Source organism: Tympanuchus pallidicinctus, unplaced genomic scaffold (assembly GCF_026119805.1).
Source record: "Tympanuchus pallidicinctus isolate F22 unplaced genomic scaffold, pur_lepc_1.0 scaffold21, whole genome shotgun sequence".
NCBI classification, from domain to species: Eukaryota; Metazoa; Chordata; class Aves; order Galliformes; family Phasianidae; genus Tympanuchus; species Tympanuchus pallidicinctus.
This window is the reverse complement of record NW_026294733.1, coordinates 8,737,607-8,761,044: the sequence shown is the minus strand read 5'-3', so window position 1 is coordinate 8,761,044 and position 23,438 is coordinate 8,737,607. Positions and strand designations below refer to the sequence as shown.

Sequence of the window (23,438 nt, the reverse complement as noted above, 5' to 3'; positions counted from 1 at the left end):
CCAGTTCCCTCCCCTTTCCCCCTCTGGGTGCTGCTCCTCTACAGCGCCTTCCCTTGCCATCAGACACGGACACAGGCAGTCAGTCCTTTTATTGTTACTCCACAGGGAACAAGTTTGTTACATTCTCTCCACCGGCTTAATTCCCAGGATGTCAAAACCCTTGGCCATGATGGTGGCTGTGGCCTCACACAGCAGCAGCCTCCACATATTCACCTTCACAATCTGGCCTGCAAAACAACAACAGACCAACATTGAAGCTGGAGCCACTGCTCAGATGAACCACCTCCGCCCTCTCTCTTGGGGCCCATTTGCCCCCAAGCTGCCCCTGGGACGGGCTGCTCACAGTTTTATCCTCCTCCTCCGCCAACCCCTTCAGCCCTCTCCCGTGGACAGCACTTGTTGGACCGCCACCAGTAAGGCAACAACCGCCTTCCCCACACAGGGAAAGACCCTGCAGTACACAATGACATGCACAGCACCGCTTGGCCAGCACTCACCACTCTGCCTGTCCTTCTCAACGCAGTAGCAGTTGTCGTAAAACTCGGTGAAGGTGGTGGCCAGCTCATAAAGGTAATCACAGAGGGTATGCAATAACAGATCATCCAGGATCTTCTGCAGAATTTCTGGGAACCTCATGATGCACTTGCCCAGTTTCCACTCCTTCTCATGGTCAAGGACAAGTGCCTCCTCCCTTGCTGCCTTCCGCAGCATCTCCTCATCAATATTGGCCAGACGAGCAATAGCCCTGAAATGATACAGACCGCGGTCTGCTTGTCATTACCAACAACTTCCACAATTGCAGAGCAGTACCCTGCTTCAGGTACCACAGGCAAACGTCTCCAATGACGTGGACATTGGACAATGAGTGAGGGAGCTGACTTCTCTTTCCACATACCCCTAAGAGCACTGATTGAACAAAAGCCACTCCTTCCCCACCTCCCTGTGCACTACAGACTCAGAGCTAATTACATGCTTCAAGTGACTCCCTCCACACTCAACTCACCTGATCCGCGTGAAGGCATACAGCAAATACGCAGCTGTATTTCCTCGGTCATCCAGCATCTTGTCAAAGGAGAACACGTAGTCATTTAGTCTGTTGTGGGAGAGATCTGCATACTTAATGCATCCAAAAGCGACTGACATCTGGGCAGCTTTCAGCTCTTCTGGTGTGAGGACCTATTACAATTTTAAAACGGGTAATGATCAAAAGGAGGAAACCTACGTTGGCACCACAACGCCCAACAGCTTGCATGACAAGCTCAGGAGTTTTTAACCCATGGCACATGGAAGCAAGTTCCCAACTGCCTTTCCACATAGGGGACTGACACCCTATCCGTGCCTTCAGGCCTGCATGCACACAGTGCATCCTCTGCTGCTGAAGGCCTGCCCCCCACATAACATCTAACCATCTGCCACCATGCAGGCGGACTTTCACACTGTGCTCCCACTTCTCACAACCTGTGCACACACACTGTGCTCTGAAATGCCCCTGCAGAGCATTTTGGATCAGCCAAACACTCAAAGAGCACCTCTTTGGCACAATTGCAAGCTGTCAGCATGGCCAAGTGGTTTGTACTTACATTGTATGAGCCCTTGAGAGATCTTCATGTTGTTTCCATTTAAAAGGGAGCTTTCAGCAAAGCATGAAGGAGCCATGCTTCCCAATCCCATGCAGCCTGGCTGCATCCATTGTCTCAGCACACATTCAAAATGTCAAAGTTTTACACCCGTGAACAAATCCGTGTGGTTCCCTGGAAATATGAGCTACCTTGTCCCGTTCCTTGTCTTTCAGCTTGTCCATGGCCCGTTTCAGCCCCTCTTCCAGAAGATCCATGAGACGCACTGTATCCCCTGAACGAGTTTTGAACTTCTTCCTGAAAACATACACAGCCAAAATGACCACTTACACATGAGGCAAAACACTCCCAGGAATTTCTACTGCTAACACCTCTGGTACATTAAAAAAAAAAAACGATCCCACACATTGCTTTGTACTGAAGAACTGGGCAGCAGACAGCCAAACCTAATGAAAGGTGTAGAAATCTAACAATATACATAGGATAGGTGAGAGTGGGGGAACAGGGAAGGCTCCAACAGCCAGAACTGTCCCAATATCAGGCAGGACACAACACCAGTGCAAGACTCGAATCCAGCAAGGCATCTTTACTTTTGTAACAAGCCCACAGCAAAACCACTCGGTCTGCAGCATTATGTGACTGCAGTACACAACTGGTTTAACTGAAACACAAGACCTACTCTGGAGCACAAGGGCATAACCTGCACACCAGAACACTGGTGTGCTTTTCCCAACTTCTATTCCATCCTCTTCAGGGAACACAGAAAACAAGAATTTCCCGGCCTTTTCCACTGCCATCTCCAGTATTTGCATTACCTTTCTCTGCATTTCTACCAGCCAATTCACAGCCCTCTCCCCAAATACGAGGCAGCAGAAGCCATACCTGACTTCAACATTAAAGGCCCTGATATGGCATATCACATACATACTTGTCAATAAACAAGCAAAGGTCTTCTGCACTCAATCAAACATCCTCTTCAGAGCACGTTCAGAGGAAAAAAGTACAAGTCTAGAGACTTACTTGTCTTCTCCCAACACCACTCCGAATGCAGCATGAGTGATTCTGGTTACTTTGGGGTCATACCAGCCAATCATCTGCCCAGCTGCAAACACTGTTTGCAAATGCACCGACTGGAAGGAAGAAATATCAACAACCAGTTCTCAACCCACTCTTCTGGACATGGCTTTCTTGTCACTTCCATTGCCTTTACACTGTTGCTTTGACAATGCGAACTTTAAATGTTTTTGGCTCCACTTCCCCTTCAGAAAGTTTAACCTTCCAGAACTTGCTGGGCTTACAAAAGCAGCAAACAGCAAACTTACATCAGGGCTCAGATACGGCACTGACAGTCCTGCATTTCCTCAGGTAAGGAGAGATGTAAGGTATACACAGTACATCTCTCTATGAGATTTAGGCTCAGCATATCTCCAGTGGTCACTGTGCTTCTCTCATCACTTCATTCCATGGCTCTTCACAGAGGCCACCAGCCAGCACATCAGATTCACCATTATACCACTAAGGTCAAAAGCCCATACAGCACATGGAAAACCCTACAGAGCAGTTCCATTTAACTCACTGTTGTGCTTGTTATTTATGAGATTTCTGATTACCTGTATCAGCAGAAACAGGAGAGACTGACATACTCACCTGGCCACTGTCGACAACATAGATAAGGATATCACCCTTCTCTTCAAGCAGCCTGTGTCTAAGTGCAGCCAAGTCAGACGTGTCATATGTGTAACCTCCATCTGACTTCACGATTGTCAGCGGGACAGAGAAACCTGGGACAAAGACCACCTTCCGGCCATCATCCACCTGGACAAAGCCTAGAAAAGCAATGCAATACTGCACTGTATCTCAAGGGGAGGCTGTGGAACTCGACAGGCAGAAACGTCTCCTGTTCTGATGCTATCAGAAAGAGAAGTCCATGCACATGCATTAATAAATACTTAACATCTCAAAACATGAACAAAACCAAACACTAAGCCTAAATGAGAACTCCCTTAACAGCCAAGTCAGATTTTGTGTTGCACTTCCAGAACTCAAGGCTGGGCACAAGAAAGCAGCTCTGTACCACTCTGGCTTTTCCAGAAGAGACTTAGTTGGATTTAAAAACCCACATCATTGGCATCCAGATCTACCTTTGCAGCTGCAAAAATACCATTACAAAGGAAGGCGCAAAAGGCAATGGAAGCTACAGAGATGCACAACATATTTATAGGAGATAAGACTAGTTAGAGCAACACAGATGGTGAGACTCAAGAAATGCAAAATCTAGATAGAAACACATAAAATTATAAACTCATTACATTCCACTTGGCTTCCTGTGTGTCTCAGAGTCAATGTGAACCAAAAGTGTCACTGCCTTCACAGAGAAAATTTCTCTAACGCAAGTTCACCTATAGTCACAACACTAAGAAAGATAGCTGGTGAAAATAAAATAAACTCCAGAAGCGCCTCGTGCTATTTCCAACAAATACCCCCACAAACTACTTCTGCTGTCAGCAAGAAAGATTTAATCTTTCTGGATTGATATATGTAATGAGTTCTGCCCGTGCTTCTTTGGGAGGAACTTCCACAAAAGACCCACTCAGAAATTGCTGCTGAGAAAAAGAGCCAAGTGCAGAGAACGTGCACCTCTCTGAACATCAGTCCCAAGCCTCGGAGGCTAGGAGCGAAGTTACCTCTTGTGCTGATCTGCACCATTGCTCGTTTCAAGACAAAAAGCCTCACCTTTATCTTCAAATTCTTTCACGATGTCTTTCATCATATCTTGGTAGAACGACTCCCCTCTCTCTGTGAGCGTGACGTCCAAGCAGTTGTAGATTTTCTGGAACTCTTCAGGAAGAAAACAAATAGAAAATACTTTCATTAAATCATACAGTGGAAATTTTAGTAGCATATATATTTACTAACAAACACAGCAAATCCCTAAATATGTTTCCTATCTCTCGGTCAAGCTATCAGAGAAGGACTCAGACCAGACCAAGGAGACAAAGGCTTTAGTTGAACTCCCCCGCAGACAGGCCAGTCCCTTGGCTCATAACCCTTTTTCTCTCAACTTGTTATAGCATGGTGGCAGTGACCTCATTAAAAAAAACTAGAGGATGGTGAGAAAAACCACACCATGCACGTGCTGAGCTATGGCTGTGAATGGGGCAGTCACCTTTCCGAGACACGTCACAGATCAGCTCCCACGCTTTAATGAAGTCAGGGTCTTTGCTCTGCAGCAGCACCACACATTGGTAGGCTCGTTTCTTAAATTCCTCCTCTGTGTCAAATCTCCTCTTGGATTCCTATGGTAAAACACACTGCATGAAAGAAGCACTGGGTTTTTCCCTCAAAAAAGAGTAGAACATCCACAACACACTCCCAAGGCTCGATCATCTCAGACCACAGGTTCTATAATCATTCCCCACGTAGACAACTCTAGACCAGATACTGTAATTAACTCATTATCCGTGGGTAGGTAATTGCAATCATCTATTACCCGAACCTGCTTCTCAGCTGTTGACATAAATATCACAATTGTTTGCTACAAATACCTTGTAAAAAGCTTGGAGATCCCCAATGGGAGGAGAAACAGTTAAGTAATCTGGAAATTTGTCTTGCAGGTGAGCAATGAGCATTCCGAACTGGGTGCCCCAGTCTCCTAAATGGTTTAACCTTGAAGCAATTAAAGAGCACAACAAAAATGATTTCTCAAACATATGTCTTAAAACACAAACATTTTAAATACATATATTCTACATGAAAAAACACACAGTAAGAGAAACCAACAGCAGGTAAGCTCTGCCCCTGCTTCAGGGAAATGAAACTGCTGCCAATCTTGACTCCTAACCTCACTACACTTGCTTGGTTTCCTACCTTGCTGCACATCAAGAACTACTTTTTTACGTGCTCATAAAGAAGATCACTGCTGACTAAAGCACAGTGACAGTTACTGTAGAAACATAGCCAAAGAACCTTATCCCACCCAAAAAGCAACTCTCACCTCAACACATCATAACCTGCAAACTCGAAGAGGCGGCACATACTTTCTCCAATGATGGTGGACCGCAGGTGACCAACATGCATCTCCTTCGCAATGTTAGGGGAGGAGAAATCCAGTATCACCTTAGAGATGGTACAAAAGGAAAACATGAATAAAGGCAACAGCCATTACCTCATCCCATGTGTTTCACGTGGATTCTGTTGGGTGGGCAGAGGGAGGTATACCCACGCTGCTGGCAGCACATGACAGCAGAGCAGCCCGTGTAGGACCTCAGGGCAGGCTTCAACCCAGGTCTCCACTGCATCTGCCCCAGAGGGTCAGGGATCAGTCACAGACCGGTCTGGGAACAACATACCATCCCCAGGGAGCCTTGGAACCTCAACATTTGGTACATGTGGGCCCCATGGTGCCCCCCCATCCTGAAGTAACATAAATGCCACTGTGACATGACATGGCCACCCATCCAACAAACCACTTTTGGGTGGAAGGGGCAGGACTTGAAAGCAGCCTGCAGCCTGGCACGTGCTTCATCCATGCGGGTGCAAGATGCCCATCTGCTTACTGCCATCCATACCCTTTTCCTTTTGCCAATAGCTGGTGGTTGAACTCCATTCATTAATAAACTGCTCAGCTGCTTTGATACGAAATCCTTCCGCAGATGGACGTTGATAAAACCTTTGGAGGAGAAAATCAGCAATGAGCATAGGAGCTGCTTAACTGCCACTCTTCTTATTTTTCCCCCTTGGATTTTTCTTTCCTCACACTGAGGACAAGAGCCTATAAGGTTATCTTCACTAAACAAAAATTTATTCCAGCAACAGCAGAACAAAGCTGTCACTAGAAGACAGATTTTGTACCCAGATTAAAAGAGCCTGTTTCACCCAGTCATGCCCTTTACTGCAGCAGAGTCTGCTTGACCACCCACCACTCCCTTTAGCACACTATCACTCAGAGCTGAATTCATAAAAACTTTCTTTATTAGAAAAGAAATAATCTTATCAGATTTTGCAGAATGCAAAAAGTAGTCCTACTATCTTTTTTTTTTTTTAATCAGTGTCCTAAAATGTAGTTCCATCTGCCGTAATTCATGCTTGTAGGACAAGTGTTCTACTTCTAAGAGTTAATTGCCCAAGCCCCCTGCAGGCCTGTGCCACATTATCTTCATCTTTACACTTCTGCCCTAAGGAATATGAGCCCTATTTCTTCCTAAGTCACAGGGACAAAACAGACGCAGCAGTTAGTAACTTCCATGCTCCTGCAGTGCCAAAAGGGCAAGGCCTCCCCTTAGCCCTATAAGCAACAGTAGACATGCCAGGTCTTGAATGAGAAGGACACACAATTCTTCAGTAATTTCATATGATTGTGATCCCATACCTGTGCATTGATACTCAAGGTGTAATACTGGTCCTTTAGGGGTTAGGACCACACCAACCAGTTTAAAACAGAGCTACATCTGCTGCTGTGGAAACGTAGGGGCTACGAAGCACACCAAGCAGCAGCTACTTCATCTCATAACATCAACTGTAAATGAGAAGCGAGTCAAACTCAATTCAGTTCCATCCAGTATAAAATCACATCTTCAGCTTTCTAACATAAAAGACTGTAACATGAAGTATCATACCAGGTCCAGCAATTTCAACCTTCTCGATGCATTCGTTCGCAGGAATATGCTCTGTTATTTTCTCGGCGATCTCTCTCGGACTAACCTTCTGTTCCCTGGTTTTGAGCAGTATCTGAAAAACAACAAGAGCCAGTGAAATTCAATCCTCCACAGCACTCCACAAAATCAAACAGAAAACGTAGATACTACTGTGTTAGAAGAGCCCCACGATCCTTTATCCTCATCACGCAGGCACAAACACACCAAGGAAAACAACTCCAGCACCTTTTAAAGATTAGATCAGCTCTTTCCACACAACAGAAGGCTAATGAGACCCAACACATTCAGCACACCCAAAGGCTGGACGTCAGATGAAAATCTTTCAGGCTATTAAGTGCTTTGGCAAATTTTGATTTCCTTAAACTGACTTTAAACTTTAAAAATCGAAACAGCCTGCACGTCCTTTGCATTACTGCCAAACCTTGTTAACCCATTTCACAGGCATCCTCAGCTGTGCCAGGCCTCCTTTCTGAAGAATTTAAGTTGTCCCTGAGAGAATCACAGAATCACAGAATGGCCAGGGTTGGAAAAGACCTCTAGGATCATCAAGCTCCAACCTCCCTGCCGTAGGCAGCACCTGCCAACCTCCTCATCTAATACCAGACCAGGCTGCCCAGGGCCCCATCCAACCTGGAACTGAACACCTCCAAGGGACGGGGCATCCACATCCTCTCTGGGCAGCTGTTCCAGCACCTCACCCCTCTCCCTGTAAAGAACTTCCTCCTGACATCCAACCTAAATCTCCTCTCCTTCAACTTAAAACCATTTCCCCTTATCCTGCTATTACCTACCCTTTGAAAGAGTTGCCTCCCCTCCTGTATATAGGCTCCCTTTAGGTACTGGAAGGCTGCAATGAGGTTACCCCATTGTCTTCTCTTCTCCATGGTTTCTGATTTCTGATTACAAGCTACCGAAACAAAGGGCATTCCACTCTTCCTTAGACTCAACCTGAATCAATAATTAAGTAATAAAAAGCAGAACCCAAGCTACCAAGGACAGTCCTAATGCTGCCTGATTTTCCTTAGAGAGCATCAGAAAAACTGCTTGTGAGGCAGCTCTCTTTTTCCCTCCAAACTTCCCACAGAGAGGAGCTGCAGTAACATGACTCAGGTTTCTGTTCTAGGTTATTCCACAATTCACCTGTCCCTTCCCCAGACCTCTCACACAGCTTCTTGCAGATCTTAGAAAAACACCTTTCAGGAGGATGCTGTGAGCTCTCCCCTTGCAAAATGCTACATTCATTCCTATATTAATGCTACTTATTTCCTATATTACTGCAACTACTTGTTTCTGATGCACGGTTTTTCGTTCTTAATGTGGCACGTTTGAAAGTATTCCACCACCCCACTCCTACCAAAGCCAAAAAGAACAATTAGATCTTGGTCAATTTAGAATCTAAGCTCGCTACTGCTGCTACATGCTAACTTGCAGTCTGCTGCAACATGTGACTTCTGCTTAGAAGTTAGTCTGCAGTTCAGATCTGCCACACCGCTGATTACTGCAAGATGGTTATGGCTTTGAATGGGCAAGAAATGCAAACTTCTGCAGGAATCAAATTATGTTACCCAGAGTGCAAACTTCAAGAAGAACAAATGCAAAACCAGATGCTAAGCATGTTCCACCGGATGACAGGCATGTCCTCTGAATCACTCCAGAAACAGCCACAGCACTCCTATTACTCTAAGGAACAGGCAGAGCTCCTTGCTCAAGCCCCTGGCATTAATATGCTAACAAGTTCAAAGGAAAACAATACGCATTTGTGAGGGCTGTTTCCACATCAGCGCCTGGAAGGGAGAGGCTGCTGTCTGGCACGTAGTGGCTGCCCTCAGTCAGATGATTCCTGCTCCTCTTGTGGTGAGCAATGCTCCAGCTCCAAAGGCAACTGCAGCACGGTCAGATCTCCAACCTAACTCACTGCTCTCACAGAAATGACTGCGCTGCATCCACTGGCTCTGCTGCACTGATTACTCTGCGTGTGTCAGTCAGTACTCCCAAGCCCAGTGTGTCGCCATGCCCGCCAAGGAACAAACCCTACAGCCAAGCCCAGCACAAGGAACATTTACTCACCAGTACTGCTGACAACGGGGAACTGGTCGGACACTGAGTTATGTGAACAATGCTGACACTGAGAAGCCAGGACGGCTCAAGAATTCTAACAGCGACTTAATTGGGGTAAAGCAGCGGTCAGAAAAATGGCAAAGCTCTGAAAGTCTGTGTCGGTGCAGTCACCCAGCGCAGCCCTCTGGCTGCAGCCCAGGCACAGTATGCTAGCAGCGTGCTAACAAGACCAAGGGCAGACATGTATTCAGGAGGCTGTTTCAGCCCTGGCACCGCAGCCCCAGAGCCTGCTGCCTGGCACGTATCGGTGCTGCCCAGGACACAGGCACTGGCACTGCAGAGGGCAGCCTGGGACTGCAGAACTTCATGTGTATTTATCTTAAGAACAAAAGTTGCTTCTGTTGAGACCGCTCACTGCAAAACCAAAGATCTCCAGTTACGAAGAGTTTTATCTATTCCCCCAAAGGCAGCAAGGCATTGGAAGTGTGGACACCTCCTTTGTCTAAATCAGGCTGCAGCACCTTGTTCCTCACCTCCTCATTTCACTTCACTACAGTCCCTTCCTACTGAGCAATGCCTGAAGTGCCTCTTACTCTGTCTGGGTCCTCTTTGACCAACACCTTCTACAAACCAGCAGTGCCCTACTTTTCCAAGCAACACTGCTGGTACTTGCCAGGATTAAAAACCCCATTCCTTCCTTGGCACACACCCCACAGGTGTTCTGTGAAGTGAAGCCACTGATAGAGCTGCCCAAAAACCTCCATACATATCATAACAAAACAAACACTATTTCTAACTTCTGATCCATATTTCAACAGAAAATTCAGAAGTAATTAAGAAGTACTTAATCATAAATAAAGGAATACAAATGATTTAAATCCTACAAACTTGCCAGTTACTCTGTGGCAACGTATAACTCAGATATTCTCAACTCATTACAGTCATCTAAAAAGAGACAAAGATCTGCTCTGTAAAGGTCAATGCTTTCTCGATGCCATTAGATATTCAGTGAATTCTCACCCCAGAGGGCTGAAACAAGCCTTAATCAGGTTCAATACTGCAACTGTCACCAGGCTGTCTACCATTTTGCTTCTAGCAGGCAACATTCCCACTTTCCTCGTCTTTGCAAGATCCCTCAGATTTACCTGTGTTATGCCCATGGCGCTGTTGCACTGATAATCCCCAAATTTGGGCTGCTGGCTCGGTGTCACCACTAGTGGAGGGTTTTCTAACTCTGGGTAGGCAGCCTGAATGGCAGCTCCAAAGATCTCCTGAAGACGGCTGTTGATATTAATCATGCTTTTCACTGTTTTACTTTGTTCCTCTTGAAGGCTCTGGAAAAACAAAACACAGAAAGCTCAATTCACAGCACATATAGAACAGTCACATCCTGCTTTTCTCCTTGGCTGCCTGGCAAAGCATGACTGAAAGATCCGGCTGACATCTCTAGGTACAAGAGCAACATATACAGCATGGAAATCATGAGACTCAAGAGATACATCTCCCTTTGAATATCAGCGCAGACACTTCCCCTGAACGCAGTGCAGCGTTTTATTTCTCACACCAGTCAGTCAGTGATCCTGGTAAAGCAGCTGGGCTGCAGCTCCATGACCATTTGAGGGAGCACAGCGGGGGCTTACAAACCGACATTCTTCATACAGTCACGGTTTGTTTAAGGAACCAAGAAACATCTGAAGCACAATCAACAATTAGAATGCAGAGTCACACACCACTAACTGCAACAAACTGACATCATTTATTTACTTTCTCTTAATGAGAACAGAACCACGTAATGCACCTTAAATTCTCTATTCCCTTACCTTCTGAAGGAAATTCAACCGATACTTCAGTTTTGCGTTTTCGTCTCGCAAGCCTTCCAAACTTGGGGAGACTCCCAAGCACCCAAAGTTCTTCAGATGCTCAATTTCTGCAGTTAGTGACTTAATCTCGTTTTCCTGAAAAGCAAATGAGATGGACACACAGTGGGTCTTGGAGAAGGGGAACAGGAGGTGGGGAGTGCAGGATTTCAGGTGTAGTCCTGCCTTATAAAGGTAACAACTACAAGCAAGTCAAGTAATTCCAACCATCTGCTGTTTCAAGGTGGTTTCTATTTGTGCCAAAAACATGGGTCAGTGAGGTAGTCATTATCTTACTAAGCTCACAACAGAAGCACGACAAAGACAACAGGTAAGGCTAAGAAAATACATTCTTAAAAAAAGCATTTCCTCCAGCTTTTCCTTTATAATTTAGCAAAGACATCCAATGCTTCGATTCCAAATTCCCTGAAGCCTCCTTCAAGAGTTCAGCCAGTTCCACCACTTCCAAAGCTGGGCCACATTTTCTCTCCCAGAGGATGAACCCACAACCACTGATGCAACCTGAGCTCACGGGGCAGTGTGAGGCTGGCCTGCAGCGTGTGCTCGCTCCCAGCTCACGGCGTGTTTCCTCCCCTACTGCCGCAGTGGCTTCTTCTCTTAAAACTGCCATGGGAGAAATTTCAGGTGGACTTTTACACTCCAAATAAACAAGCTCCAGCTTTCAGCCGTCCTTCAGGTTTGTGCCCTCCACAGCCCAAGAACTCTTTGCAGGAGCAGCACCCACCGCTCCCCTCGCCCCTCCTGACCTCACAGCCCAGGTGTAATCACACAGCCCAGCAGCCCAATGCTGCTGCAGGGAGCAGCCACTTCCTTCTCCCAGCCCCAAGGAACCCAGCTCTCATAAGCTTCTTTCCTGTTGTCCACCTCTCCTGTAACCTGTTCCACAAGGAGAAGTCAGGGTGCTGCTGGAAACACGTGGCAGCTCTAGGAGGCAGCTCCCCATCCTGACCCCTCATCCGACCAGGCTCTGGGCTATCAACATGCTCGCAGCAGGAAGCAGCTCAGGCTATTATCACAGACAAATATGCTGCCAAACCTTACAAAAAGAGCTCGTTTGCTTTTTGCTCTTGGAACAGTTGAAACATTTTTTAATTAAGGAAACAAAATCTGGGTCATCCAATCTTCTGGCCCAGTATCTTCACCTGAACAGCAGCTCCCACAAGTGCCAGCGTCACTGCAGATGCTCAAAACTTCAGAGCTGGGCCAAAGTGATCTTAAGATTGCTCCATCCGCATAGCAAGCTGGAAAGCTTTTGAAAAGTTTTGAGGTCATTCCTCATTTGCACTTCAGCTTCAATGCTTCCAGCACACCTCTTCTACAGCTCCAAGGTGTCCTCTGCCACGGGAGAACAAGCTGTGCCCTGCAGTGTTAGATGATGCAGAACCAAAGCTATAGCTCAAGCAGATCTGCTTCCAACAGCCGGCTGGTCTTTTGTATCTTATTACTTCTCTTTTGAAACCCAAGTCAGACCCTTTTGCTTTCATACACCTTTCCTCCCACTAATCCAAGAGAAAATATGCTTTCCTTATTTAAAAGTTCTCTTACTACCCTGACTTGGTGGTGTTTCATACAGCTTACAGATCTGCTCGACAAAATTCCATACTGAACTTCACATTAAAATAGCTTGAGAGATTCCATAGCATTATTTCATGGCTGTTTCACTGTAAATTTAAGTAAGCACTATGGCAACAAGCAACTCAGAGCAATGCTGGAGAAGCAAAACAAACTCACCTACACTCAAAAAACCTAGAATGTACTATAAGAAAAACACAAAGATCAGGTTCTACTCTCAAGGTCATGTTATCTGTTAAGTCCTGCATCCACCAGCTCTCTGGCTGCCTACCCAAGCTTTGCTGCTGCCATATAAATTTCCCTTTTTTCGCTCTTCAGCATCTAATGCAGACGACGAATTGATCTCATTCAGAACCACTGAGCAGAAAGACTGAAAATCAGCTGGCATTACATCATGTACCAGAACAGAGGGGACGAGAAGGGCTGAGCCAGCAGCACGACCATCATTAAGATCACCTGAGAAAGCCTTTGCACACACACATTACAAACACCCTTAATGACAACCACCTGCAATAAGTCTGCAAATAAATCTAGCAAATCACCTGTGAATGCTGGGTATTGTTAAACAGACACAAATCCTGAAACCGTCCTAAAAAATAGATTACTACGGATATCCCTCCTTTCCCACAGTATATTCTGAGGGAGAGAACACAACAGCACTACGCCTCTGATCTGCAAAACAAGTAACTGAGGAAAGGAAGGGAAAAGCTGCTGTTCCAGGAATAAAACTCTATTCCCTACTCTACCTGCACAGCCCTGGATGCATCACAACTTGTCAGTAAAGGGTCATACCTGATGACCACCTCACAAGAAGCTGCGGGAATTGCATGAAGCCATGCTGACATCTCCAAGGGCTCTTTGGTCAGCTGAGTACTAGCAATCTTCCCCTCACCTGTAAATACAAAAAAACTATAGCTTTTTCAAAAAGACCAAAATAATCCTTGTATTTTCCGTGAGCGTGTAATTCAGGCTCCACTGAACTATCACTGAACTTGTACACACTTCAGTCTTGGGTACACAGTGTTATTCCACTGCATTAAAAAAATGAGAAAGCAAATGGCTGACAAAGCACAGCAGCGTTAGGAGCAACTCTCTCCCTTTCCCTTCTCGCCACCTGCACGGTTTTATTGCTCCTCCCGCCTGCCTCACCAGCTGCTGAGCCGGCTCAGCATAGTGGCTGAGCACACTGCTTTCTTTGCAGACTCGCTCTCCTGAAGAGCTAATGAACCCTGCTGGCCCCCAGGGGTCTCCGGAGTTGGGACAAGGGCTCAGCCCTGAGACGACTTTCCTCTCAGCAGCTACAAAGGAAAACGCAAGGAGCTGCACACGTTCAGCAACCAGATTTATTATCTCAGCGTTTAACGGAAGTGCTTCTCTTATGTTTAAATTGTGAGCTGAAAACGTACCGCAGCTTTGTCTGAGCACATGCGTATGGCAGGGAAAACTCACAGCTCGGCTGTGCAGCAATCCCTCATGCCCAGGCACGTTCTGGGGCACCGTGAGCAGCACACCTGCAGAAAGATGCGACGTTTTCCTAAAGCTGTCCGTGTACCCTACTGTTAACGCAAGCAGTGCTAACGTTGACTGGACAGCCTTTCATCTTTACATACAGCCCCTGGTAACAGCTGGCTCCATCCTCCTTCCCCACCACAGCGCTCTAGGGCCACCGCTCCCCTGCGGGAACACCCGGGGCTGCCGCCTCGCCTGGGCCAACCGGGATCCTCCGGCCCCGCGCAGAAGCTGCCCCACTCCGCAGCAGCGCTTTGCCTCTGCTCGTTCCCCAGAAGCACGGCCGTGGCAGCGCCAAATACTCCGCCCGCTTTCTTCCCTCGAATACGAAGCCCGCCCCACAGCCCGCGGCTGCACGGTTCTTTCCCCCCTCCACCCGAGGATCTCCGCGCGCCTTCACCACCCCGGAGAAGCGCCCGGCCGAGCCGCGCTAAGCGCTCCACTCCCGCCCCCACCTGCCGCGCCAGCCGGGCCGTCGCCTGCGCCACGCGTGCCTCCATCCTCCCGCTGCCGGAGCGGGCGGAAGCGGAAGCGGCAGCGCCAGAGCGGAAGCGGAAACGCCGACGTGAGAGACAGCGCCCCCGAGCGGAGGGGAGGGCGCCGCGGGTAGGAGCCGCGGCTGGTCGGGGGATGACGTCACGCAGCGCCGGTATGCGGGAGACAAGAGCAGGCGAGGAGCCACGGGTGTGCAGAACGGTTGCTTTATTCGAAAACCCCGCACGGAGCCGGGGGCCGCCACCCTCCGCCCGCGGCTTCAACGGGTGCCGCAGTCCCGCAGCCCTGCGGTGCACCGCGGCCCGTGGGCTCACGCTTCCCGTGCAGCACCTGCGTGCCTCACACGGCCCTCGGGCCTCGCTCACCGCACGCACGGCCGCCCCGCAGACAGGCAGCTGCTGCCGCACCGTTTCTCCACCGTTGCCGACTGCCGTCAGGCTGCTAAAATGCTGAGCTGTACAAAAGGTTTAAACAGCGTTATTTATGAATAACAGCACCGGATGCTGCTGCTTTTGTTCTTATTTAAAATTCTATTTCCCAAAAATACATTCCTAAATATACAAACTATACAATCTTGTCACTTGAATGCTGGTTTCTGTGATGATATACGTCAACCTGAAGTCCTTAAAACATCCACGCACTGACAGAAGCTCTAACGTAAAAAGGCCTCGGTACCTTCATATACCACATAAATAACTTCAAAACAAACAAACAAACTGCAGTTGTAGAAGTGTCCCGAAAGCAAATACTTTATGGTGATCACACGTCATCCGCAGAGAGTGTTGGAATGTTTATCCTGGGCCGTGTGAAAAATGCCATTTTCTCTCTAGAAGAAGATGATCACTGTTAGTGCAATAGAGGTCCCGCCAGAAATGTGCATCATCAGCATTAACATGTATCCCACCATCTGCCACCACCAAGAACAGCAGCACTCCCTCTCTCGAGCTACACCTTTTACACACACACCACAGATCCTTGCAGCTAAACCCACAATACTGATCTAATTAAAAAAAAAATAAGCCATTTCAGGAAGGATCATTATTGGCACCGATGAGTAATGTTACTTAAGGAAGCAAAGGACTGCTTCTGCATTAAAATAATGATTTGCATGTTTGGTGCCAGGTGGGGAATGATTTGGACTATTGGTTTAGCAGAACAGTTCACTACTTGTACAAAAAACAGCTGTATCAGTACAGTAATCATCCACAAAGACGGCAGTCCTCACCCCCTTTACCAAATGATCCACGATTACCTGAATGACTGCACTTCCAAAGGCTCCTTCCGACTCTGCCCTCGGAGCCGGTGAACGTCCTTGGCAGCAGCTCTCATCATTTTATCAGCTTTGAGCTCGCACTTGCGTTCTGTTTTTTCCACCTAAAAAAAGCAGAAGAGAGCTGTTTGTGCTTCCGGGAGGAACTGCTCTATTTGAATAAATCTGTAAATACAGCAGTTTCACCTGCAGGTCTGAATGGTTTGAAAACTGCTCACACTGGAAGCAGAAGCCACAGAAGGTAAATCGAAGGCTTGTCAACCACTGTAACCAGGAGAGCTTTTTGTAAGGTCTTCTTCAAGCCCCTCGCTAAGACTTACGGCTATCATCTATGTCTTCTTTGTATCATGATTCTATCATGATTCTTTCAGTTTATGCAAGAACATGGTAATCTATCTTCCAAGCTCTATCCCAGAGGGCTTTGTTTTTTTTTTTTTAAATCAACTACATGCTGCGTCATCAGAACTTAAAATATTTCTGCCTGATGCCAGAGGTGCTGTGATAAACTAGGAAAGCTGAGAAGCAGCCCTATGTGCTAGGGAAAGGAACTTGTAGATGGAGTAAGGTTAAGTGCTAACCATTGCACACTGCACCCTACTGTAGCTTGGGAGGCTGAACTTTACAGAACAGATGGGATTTGTGAGTTTCCATACTTGCACCTGAACTAAGACAGGAAACCCTTGTGCTGCAAGGGTTCAGGAGTAACAGAACGCCGCAAGGAAGCTGAAGAGGCAAGACAAACTCCAACAAGGTTAGGAGAGAACTCAGCTCAGGGGAGTTCATACATCCATGCTAGACATACACTAACTAGAAATGATCATCATCTTAACCTCATAATCATCATGCACAAGTTTTATTGAGCCATCATTTCTCTTAGGAGAAGTAGATTTACATGCTATCCTCCTAACCTTTGTATTTGCAGGCAGGCAGGCACAGACTGCAGTCTGCAAACAGAATCTGAGAACAGCAACTTCCATCATCAATAGCTTGCTGATGGAATCGTAAGTACAAGACACGAGCGATCGCAGTGCTAAGGTTTAATTTCCAGGTTGTCTGAAATCCCATTTCTCAAATCACACTTCTCAAATGTTAAACAAAATCCAAAGGCAGGTATTACTTACTCGTTTTTCTACTAGCCTCAGCAGCAGTCGAAATCTCTCATCATCCTTCACCCACTGCGGTAACTCTTTCTCACCCTGACTTTGAGCTTGTTCTAACTGTTCCTTCAGTTCTCTCAGCACAGAGATCTCCTGAACCAGCCGATCATGCCAGGTTTTTGAAGCCTGCAGGTCCAGCTCCAGGTCCAGTGAAGTGCGAATCAGGCGCTCTGTACCAACGGACTTAATTGAAGGCTGAAAAAAAATTTAGGGACAAGAGTGAGAACTACCCAGAGCTCACTGAAGACCCAATAATTTTATGAGACTGTTCTTGTTCTTGCAATACCTCTTAGATAAAAAAAAAATCTGTCCTGAGATCTGAAGCTGTATTCTTTTTACCTTCTTTCCCAGCTCATCACAGCACAAGCACTGAATGCTATTACAACAATAAACACAGCAGAAAAATTTTTGCTACTCAACTCTACAATATGAGGAGCAATCTTTCTAAAATGACTTCTCTAAGCAAACTCTGAAGTTAAACAATCCTGTCACATTCTGGTATTTCAAGTAAATTATCCTTAAGAAAAGTATCTCACATGCAAAGAAGTTTCCGAATGAAAACACTTGGCAACTGATTTGTGTTTACAAAACATTCTCCCTTTTAAACAGTTTTCGCTTCTGTTCTTACACATCTGTACTGGACAAAAAGCAAGCAGTGATGCTTTTACCCGTTTCACTCTGACGCTTCGTCTCTCCATTGCATTTCGAACAAAGGGGGTTTTTTTGGATAGCGTTGAACTGTCACTATCACTGCGATTCAGCTGAAACATGGAAGTGAAGAAACATCCATCAAACATACAAGTACGTACTCACGTTAGCAGCAACATCACAGTGTAAGCTGTGATGTAAGCAGAACTTTCAGGTTTCGTAAAGACTGCAGTAGACGCTGCCCCCCCAAAAGACTGAAACTTCTGAAGTCAAAGGGGAAGAGAAGAAAGCAGTGTCAGGACTGGGTAAAAAACTGAGACTATGCAAACACTGGTATCATTCTCTCATTAATGAAAAGCAGTATGGTATAGATCCAGGGCTGCATTTTCCTTACCCGACACACATACTGACTTTGTGGTCCCGGTGAAAATGTTTTGGAGCGGATGATGGTGCTACCCCTGACAAACTGAGTTTGTGGTGGATTTGCTGCTCTTTTGTCTTTTGGACGAACTACAGCAGAGGATTGTGCGAGGCTCTCTGTGTTTGTCTCTTTATCCACCTGAAAGACAGATACTGCAGTGTAAAATGCCAGCTCACCATCCTAGCAGTGACATTCCCAGGGCTGTCTGGCAGCCACCTGTGATAGATCTCTGCTTTCAGCCCAGAGGCATCGCACTAAAAGCCAGATGCTCTTTAGCCCTTTTCATACAGGGTGTTCTGACACTTCACTCTGAACTCAGCAGCTGCTACATTAACTGTATTGCTCCCTAAGGGCTCTGTGTCCATTGATTGCTGTGCAACACAATTGAGTCCAATGAGCTTTGCCTGTTGGATCCAGCACATCAGTGTGAACCAGCAATTTCGCATACAGAAAGTGAGTTACAATTTTGAAGACCACTCTCTTACCTTTTGTGCATCTGCAGCAAATACAGATATAAATAGCTGTACCTACATGCACAGAGAGCAGATCTAGAGCACATTAATTATGCTTGTGAGAATGTAGTAACACTCAGAACTATATAAGGTCAAAGCCACAGCCACATATTAATGAAAACAGTTTCCATGAATAACAAAAGAAGGCATGAAAATGCTTATTAACCATGGGGAAAAGTGGTCATGCAGTTATTTAATATTTCAGTTAGGTAAGCATTTAAAAATCAATTATGAGCTTTCAAAAACTGCTGTAGCTCTATAACAGCAACCCAGTCAACTAAGCAGCAGCAATTTCTCCCTTTCAACTGAAACCTTAAATAAAACAAGAGCTCCCTTAGCAGGAGATGAACGGAAAGGAGAAAAATGTTGACATCAGACAACAGAAAATATTCCAATAAGAACACCAATTTTTTTGAGTTTCTAGAAGTCAGAAAATCTTTTGTTAGAAAGAAGAAAAAAGCACAGCTAATAAAATACACAGCCTTATGTGCAGTATCACAGGATAGACAATACTGGTTCAGCATAAAGGGCTTTGGGGTAGCATTACACTTCACTCTTCATAGGAAGCATGGTGCAGACCATTCACACTTGCAATGCCTTGTGGTTGCATAAGTAAATCAGGTTGCTGCCCAGTGAAATATGAAAATGATTTTTTTCAATGCCAATCCGTGAGAGTTTTTGGTAGGAGAAAGTCTGCACAATCAAGCTAACCACACAAACCATACCTGCTGAAAGTCAGTTTCCCAGTGTAATTTGAGTTTTGGCCATAAACAGAATAAAAATCAAGCACAGTTACCTCTTTACTGCAGAGGGCTGCGTCTTCAGTGTTCATAACCAGTTCTCAATCATTGCCTCACCACGGCTTTTTTTCCCTGAGGGTTTATTCCTTTTCACATTTAAAACTAGAGTGAAGTATGAACACTGCACATGTAAGCACTTAAGAGAAAAGCAAAGGAAGATTTCATCCTCAAGTCTTCGGATGGTGCAATAAAACGGGGGCTGCTCAGAACGCTGCATTAAACAACAGGAAGTTTAACTCAAGCTTTACCTTTACTGCCATTTCCATGTGAGGATGGGAATTCAGACTTTCTTCTGTTTCCCACAGCAATTTTCCAGCACAGAATTCTTCCTCTTCTTCTGCTTCATTTTCACTGATCTCATCCAGTTCTTCCTGCTCAGCAACCTCTTCATCTTGCCTGTTAAGAAGAGCTTCTGTTATTGAAATGGCCTGTTTTGTACAACATTCAGGTGTCCCAGAAGGGGGTTACTTCCCTTAAGCTGCTGAACAGAAACTCATCCCTACAGCAGTCAGTTGCACCTGTTGCCAGTGGTCCTGTAGCAACTGAGATTACACACACTGAAGTTTTATACACAAGAGAATAAGGAAAACTATAGTGAAGCTGCAGTAGAAGATGACCACTGCAACCAGAACCTTGCATTCACACTGATCTTGCTATGAATGGAGAAAGTTCAGGGTTCAGCCATGTAGTCTGAGCTTAAGATGAGTCCATTTCTTGGGACGCAACTAATCTTAGTTTAAGAAGTGATATTGGAGAAAATGGAAACACTTTTTTAAACATCCTTTTCAGCTCACTTGAACTCTGCTGGCTTCTCAATCAAGTCCATTGGTCTGGCTTGCATTTTTATTTCAAATGTAAGGCTCCATTAATAGAATTTGAAGCTGAACAGTGTAAGCAACCAGCAAAACTAATACTGAAGCAAAACCATCCACCATGCAGCGGAGCTTTCAGAGGTTCACAGTACATTCTACCAAAGAATGAACACGGTGCTATCATAACTATCTCTAAGCTTTGAGCTTTGTTCTCATTTCCCAAGCACTATCTCCATAACAGAAGAAATACAAAATTCACAGTAAGATGGAAGCAGGTTTCCACAGATTGGTATCACCTACTTTTTTTTCTCTGCACGTCAATTTTCAGTCTTGAATCCCCAAATGCTCTGATAATCCCATGATAACGAGACAGTAGAATGCTACCTACCAGCCCTCTCCACTAGTTAAAGTGGTTCTGCTTTCCTCCAGTTTCTTCTCCACAGCTTCCAGTTCAACAGCCGTCTGCTCTAAGAGTGCTGATACGGAGTCCTGAGGAGAGCAAGAGGCTTCTTTTAAAGGTAATACTCTGGTACTCTGACAGCAACACACCCAACCTTTTGGTCAGAACAGCCCTGCCAGCTGTGTAGCAGGAGAAAGTTGTAATCTCTACATCCACACTGCTCAAGCAGCTCAATACATGTCAGCATACAGTCAAAACCACTAAGTATACCTGGTCCAGCTTTTGCCAGTTTTGCTATCTGCACAGCATGTGTGCAACGACCAGACTGACCATATTACGTTCACGCTGCATGCCGTGCACACAGAAAGGGTAAGTGTGTATTCTCACTTGCCCAGCAAGTTTATTGCAGCAAGATAATCTGTCTAGTGAGAAGAAAGGCAAAAGCTGACACTGCTTACATCAGACTGCACACCATAGTCCTCATGCTCCACAAGGTGCAGATTTCAGAAAGCAGCTAGCCTGGGACAAGGGCATATCTGTAATCACTCTACTATTTTGCTGCATTTAGTAACATTCTAAACATAAATACGACAGACTTTGTTTCTTGTCTGTTGTAAAAGTCCTTTCTTCAGCCACCCCAAAAGTACTATTGAGAGGTTTGTAAGATATTTCTTTGATTTAAGGAGTTCTTACTGTTTTATCAGTGCTGGATATTTCAGAATAAATGTTTCCTTGTTTATTTTTTCTGTTTTGCTTCTGCAGATACTTAGAACTCAGGAGGTTATACCAACGGGTTGATCTCTCTCCAGATCTACATATTTCAGCAAGGCTAATTTGTGCTCCACCCTATTTAGAGGGAAAAATAGTTTTAGTAAAATACTGAAATGCATTAGTACTATATACCAGTAAGAAGACAGCAAAAAGTCAGGACTACCCGAGTTTGGCAAGTTCACCAGAAAGAAAACTTGCCCTGTTTATCCCCATCATTTCAACAGCATGTGAGGAATTGTAATGTTTTATGCTTAATTATTTTAACATTGGTTAAGACTTCCAATCCAAATATCAAGTGCCTTACTACAGGTCCTGTGTACAAGTACTAACAGTCTTGCTGCAGCTGGGATAACTTACAGCCACAGCTTCAAAATAAAAAGGAACAGGAGAAGACTCCTTTCAAGAGACCTGCAAGGTTGACAAAAAATATCACTCTTTCAGACTGTGATGTTATAGTTCTGTGTATTCCGTTCTTCACCTGCCTTCCCTTCTTCCCACCTCATATTTAATAAATAAATCTACAACCAAAATAAAGCTGTTCTGCAATTAGTTTAATTGGCATCTGAGCAGACTCCATTTCACTAGCACAGTTCAACAGACTGCACACTGAGCACACGTCATGCGATTAATGTGGTCCCATCAGGAGCTCAGGTACAGTAAGACATTACATGCTGCCAGACAGGAAACCTCTGTTTGGAAAACAGGTCTTTTCCTGACCCCGGACTTGCTTTGCAAAGCAGGTGAAGGAAGAAATGCAGAACCATCATAAAACATGCACTTCCTTCCACCATAGAAGATGCTACAAAACACTTGCAGGAGAAAAAAGAATTCTGTAACTTCACTTGCTTATATCCAGTTCGACACACTCTACTCGTGTTCTAGAGTACATTACTCCAGAAACAGTGGCATTTAAATCAAGTTATCCAGTTAGCACTGAACAAAAGGCTGGTCTAACAAGAAGGGGCTACGTGCCTAGGGAATCACAAGCACTCAAAACAGCAGTTATGTGATTTTTAATACTGAAGCTCAGGGTTATAAAAAACAAGACTCTGAGAAGTTGCCACAATTCAAAGTTTAAAAGTTTGTTCAATTTAGAAAGGAAAAATCAACACAGAAAATGTACTGAAATAGATGAATACTAACCAAACATTCTTCAAGGCGAGATTTATCTACAGTGCAAACATCAACTCTTAAAGTCTTCTGGCGTAAAGCTGGGTAAGAGATAGAAACCCAAAATACTTCATTGTACATGAGATTGTCTGAAACTTCCAACGGTCTCGTGCGAAACAAGCAGCTTGTGCTTTCCAAACAGGGCAGGACTGCCACGCGAACGTTCCTATTGCAAAAAACATGCTGCAGTCAGTACTGCTGGACAAGTTTGCAGTCATCTCCATTGCAACAGCTCCATAGATCTGTAAGCAAAATTCTTCCTGAGCACGGTGAACATGATTGTCCTATCCTGCTGTTTGGAATATTAGTAAACTGAGGAAAGAAAAGGAACATCTCATCACAAAATCAGAGACAAGGTGGTGTTAGTTGCTGTAGGTTTCATCTCTCTGAATCTTGTGATGGAAGATCACGGGATTGCTTCACACAGTGGTTTACCTCTGCACAGCCTGTCACTAAAGAGAAACTTACATGACTAAGTTTAAACTTATATGACACACTAACATGACCCTTTAGTAGAAACAGCAGTGCAAAAATCAATCAAGCTCATGTGAGTTTACTCACTATACTGCTGAATTTAAAAGTTATGCCTCGAATGAGTGTAGTAGAACCTGTGCATTTCCCTGTATATGGATGCATCTGTGCACGTTTCCAAGATGAGTTCTGCAGCAGAATGACAGCCCTCTCGTCACTTGACACAGTTGCTCTGGGTGCTGCGAGAGTTAAGAATCTTGCTGG

General features: G+C 45.4%; 2 protein-coding genes across 2 annotated transcripts in view; both read right to left on the bottom strand.

Moving 5' to 3' along the window:
- Positions 1 to 74: 74 nt before the first annotated feature.
- Positions 75 to 14,832, bottom strand: RARS1 (arginyl-tRNA synthetase 1). The gene is made up of 15 exons (XM_052684893.1): positions 14,703 to 14,832; positions 11,110 to 11,244; positions 10,435 to 10,623; positions 7,193 to 7,304; positions 6,146 to 6,246; positions 5,572 to 5,693; positions 5,123 to 5,243; positions 4,744 to 4,873; positions 4,311 to 4,415; positions 3,225 to 3,403; positions 2,598 to 2,707; positions 1,769 to 1,874; positions 1,004 to 1,176; positions 498 to 745; positions 75 to 227 (listed from the first exon to the last, which is right to left on the bottom strand). The coding sequence occupies exons 1-15, from the start codon at positions 14,745 to 14,747 to the stop codon at positions 118 to 120; spliced, it is 1,986 nt and encodes a 661-aa protein (XP_052540853.1). The 5' UTR covers positions 14,748 to 14,832; the 3' UTR covers positions 75 to 117.
- A 100-nt stretch (positions 14,833 to 14,932) lies between these two features.
- The window catches only part of WWC1 (WW and C2 domain containing 1), a 62,610-nt gene continuing 54,104 nt past the window's right edge, over positions 14,933 to 23,438 (bottom strand). Inside the window, exons 15-23 of the mRNA XM_052684876.1 lie at positions 22,677 to 22,869; positions 21,456 to 21,608; positions 20,751 to 20,851; positions 19,799 to 19,946; positions 18,212 to 18,376; positions 17,838 to 17,930; positions 17,134 to 17,364; positions 15,995 to 16,116; positions 14,933 to 15,568 (exon numbers count right to left, since the gene is read on the bottom strand). Coding sequence (XP_052540836.1) covers positions 15,502 to 15,568; positions 15,995 to 16,116; positions 17,134 to 17,364; positions 17,838 to 17,930; positions 18,212 to 18,376; positions 19,799 to 19,946; positions 20,751 to 20,851; positions 21,456 to 21,608; positions 22,677 to 22,869 — 1,273 coding nt within the window. The 3' untranslated portion in view covers positions 14,933 to 15,501. The remainder of the gene's footprint in view (positions 15,569 to 15,994; positions 16,117 to 17,133; positions 17,365 to 17,837; positions 17,931 to 18,211; positions 18,377 to 19,798; positions 19,947 to 20,750; positions 20,852 to 21,455; positions 21,609 to 22,676; positions 22,870 to 23,438) is intronic.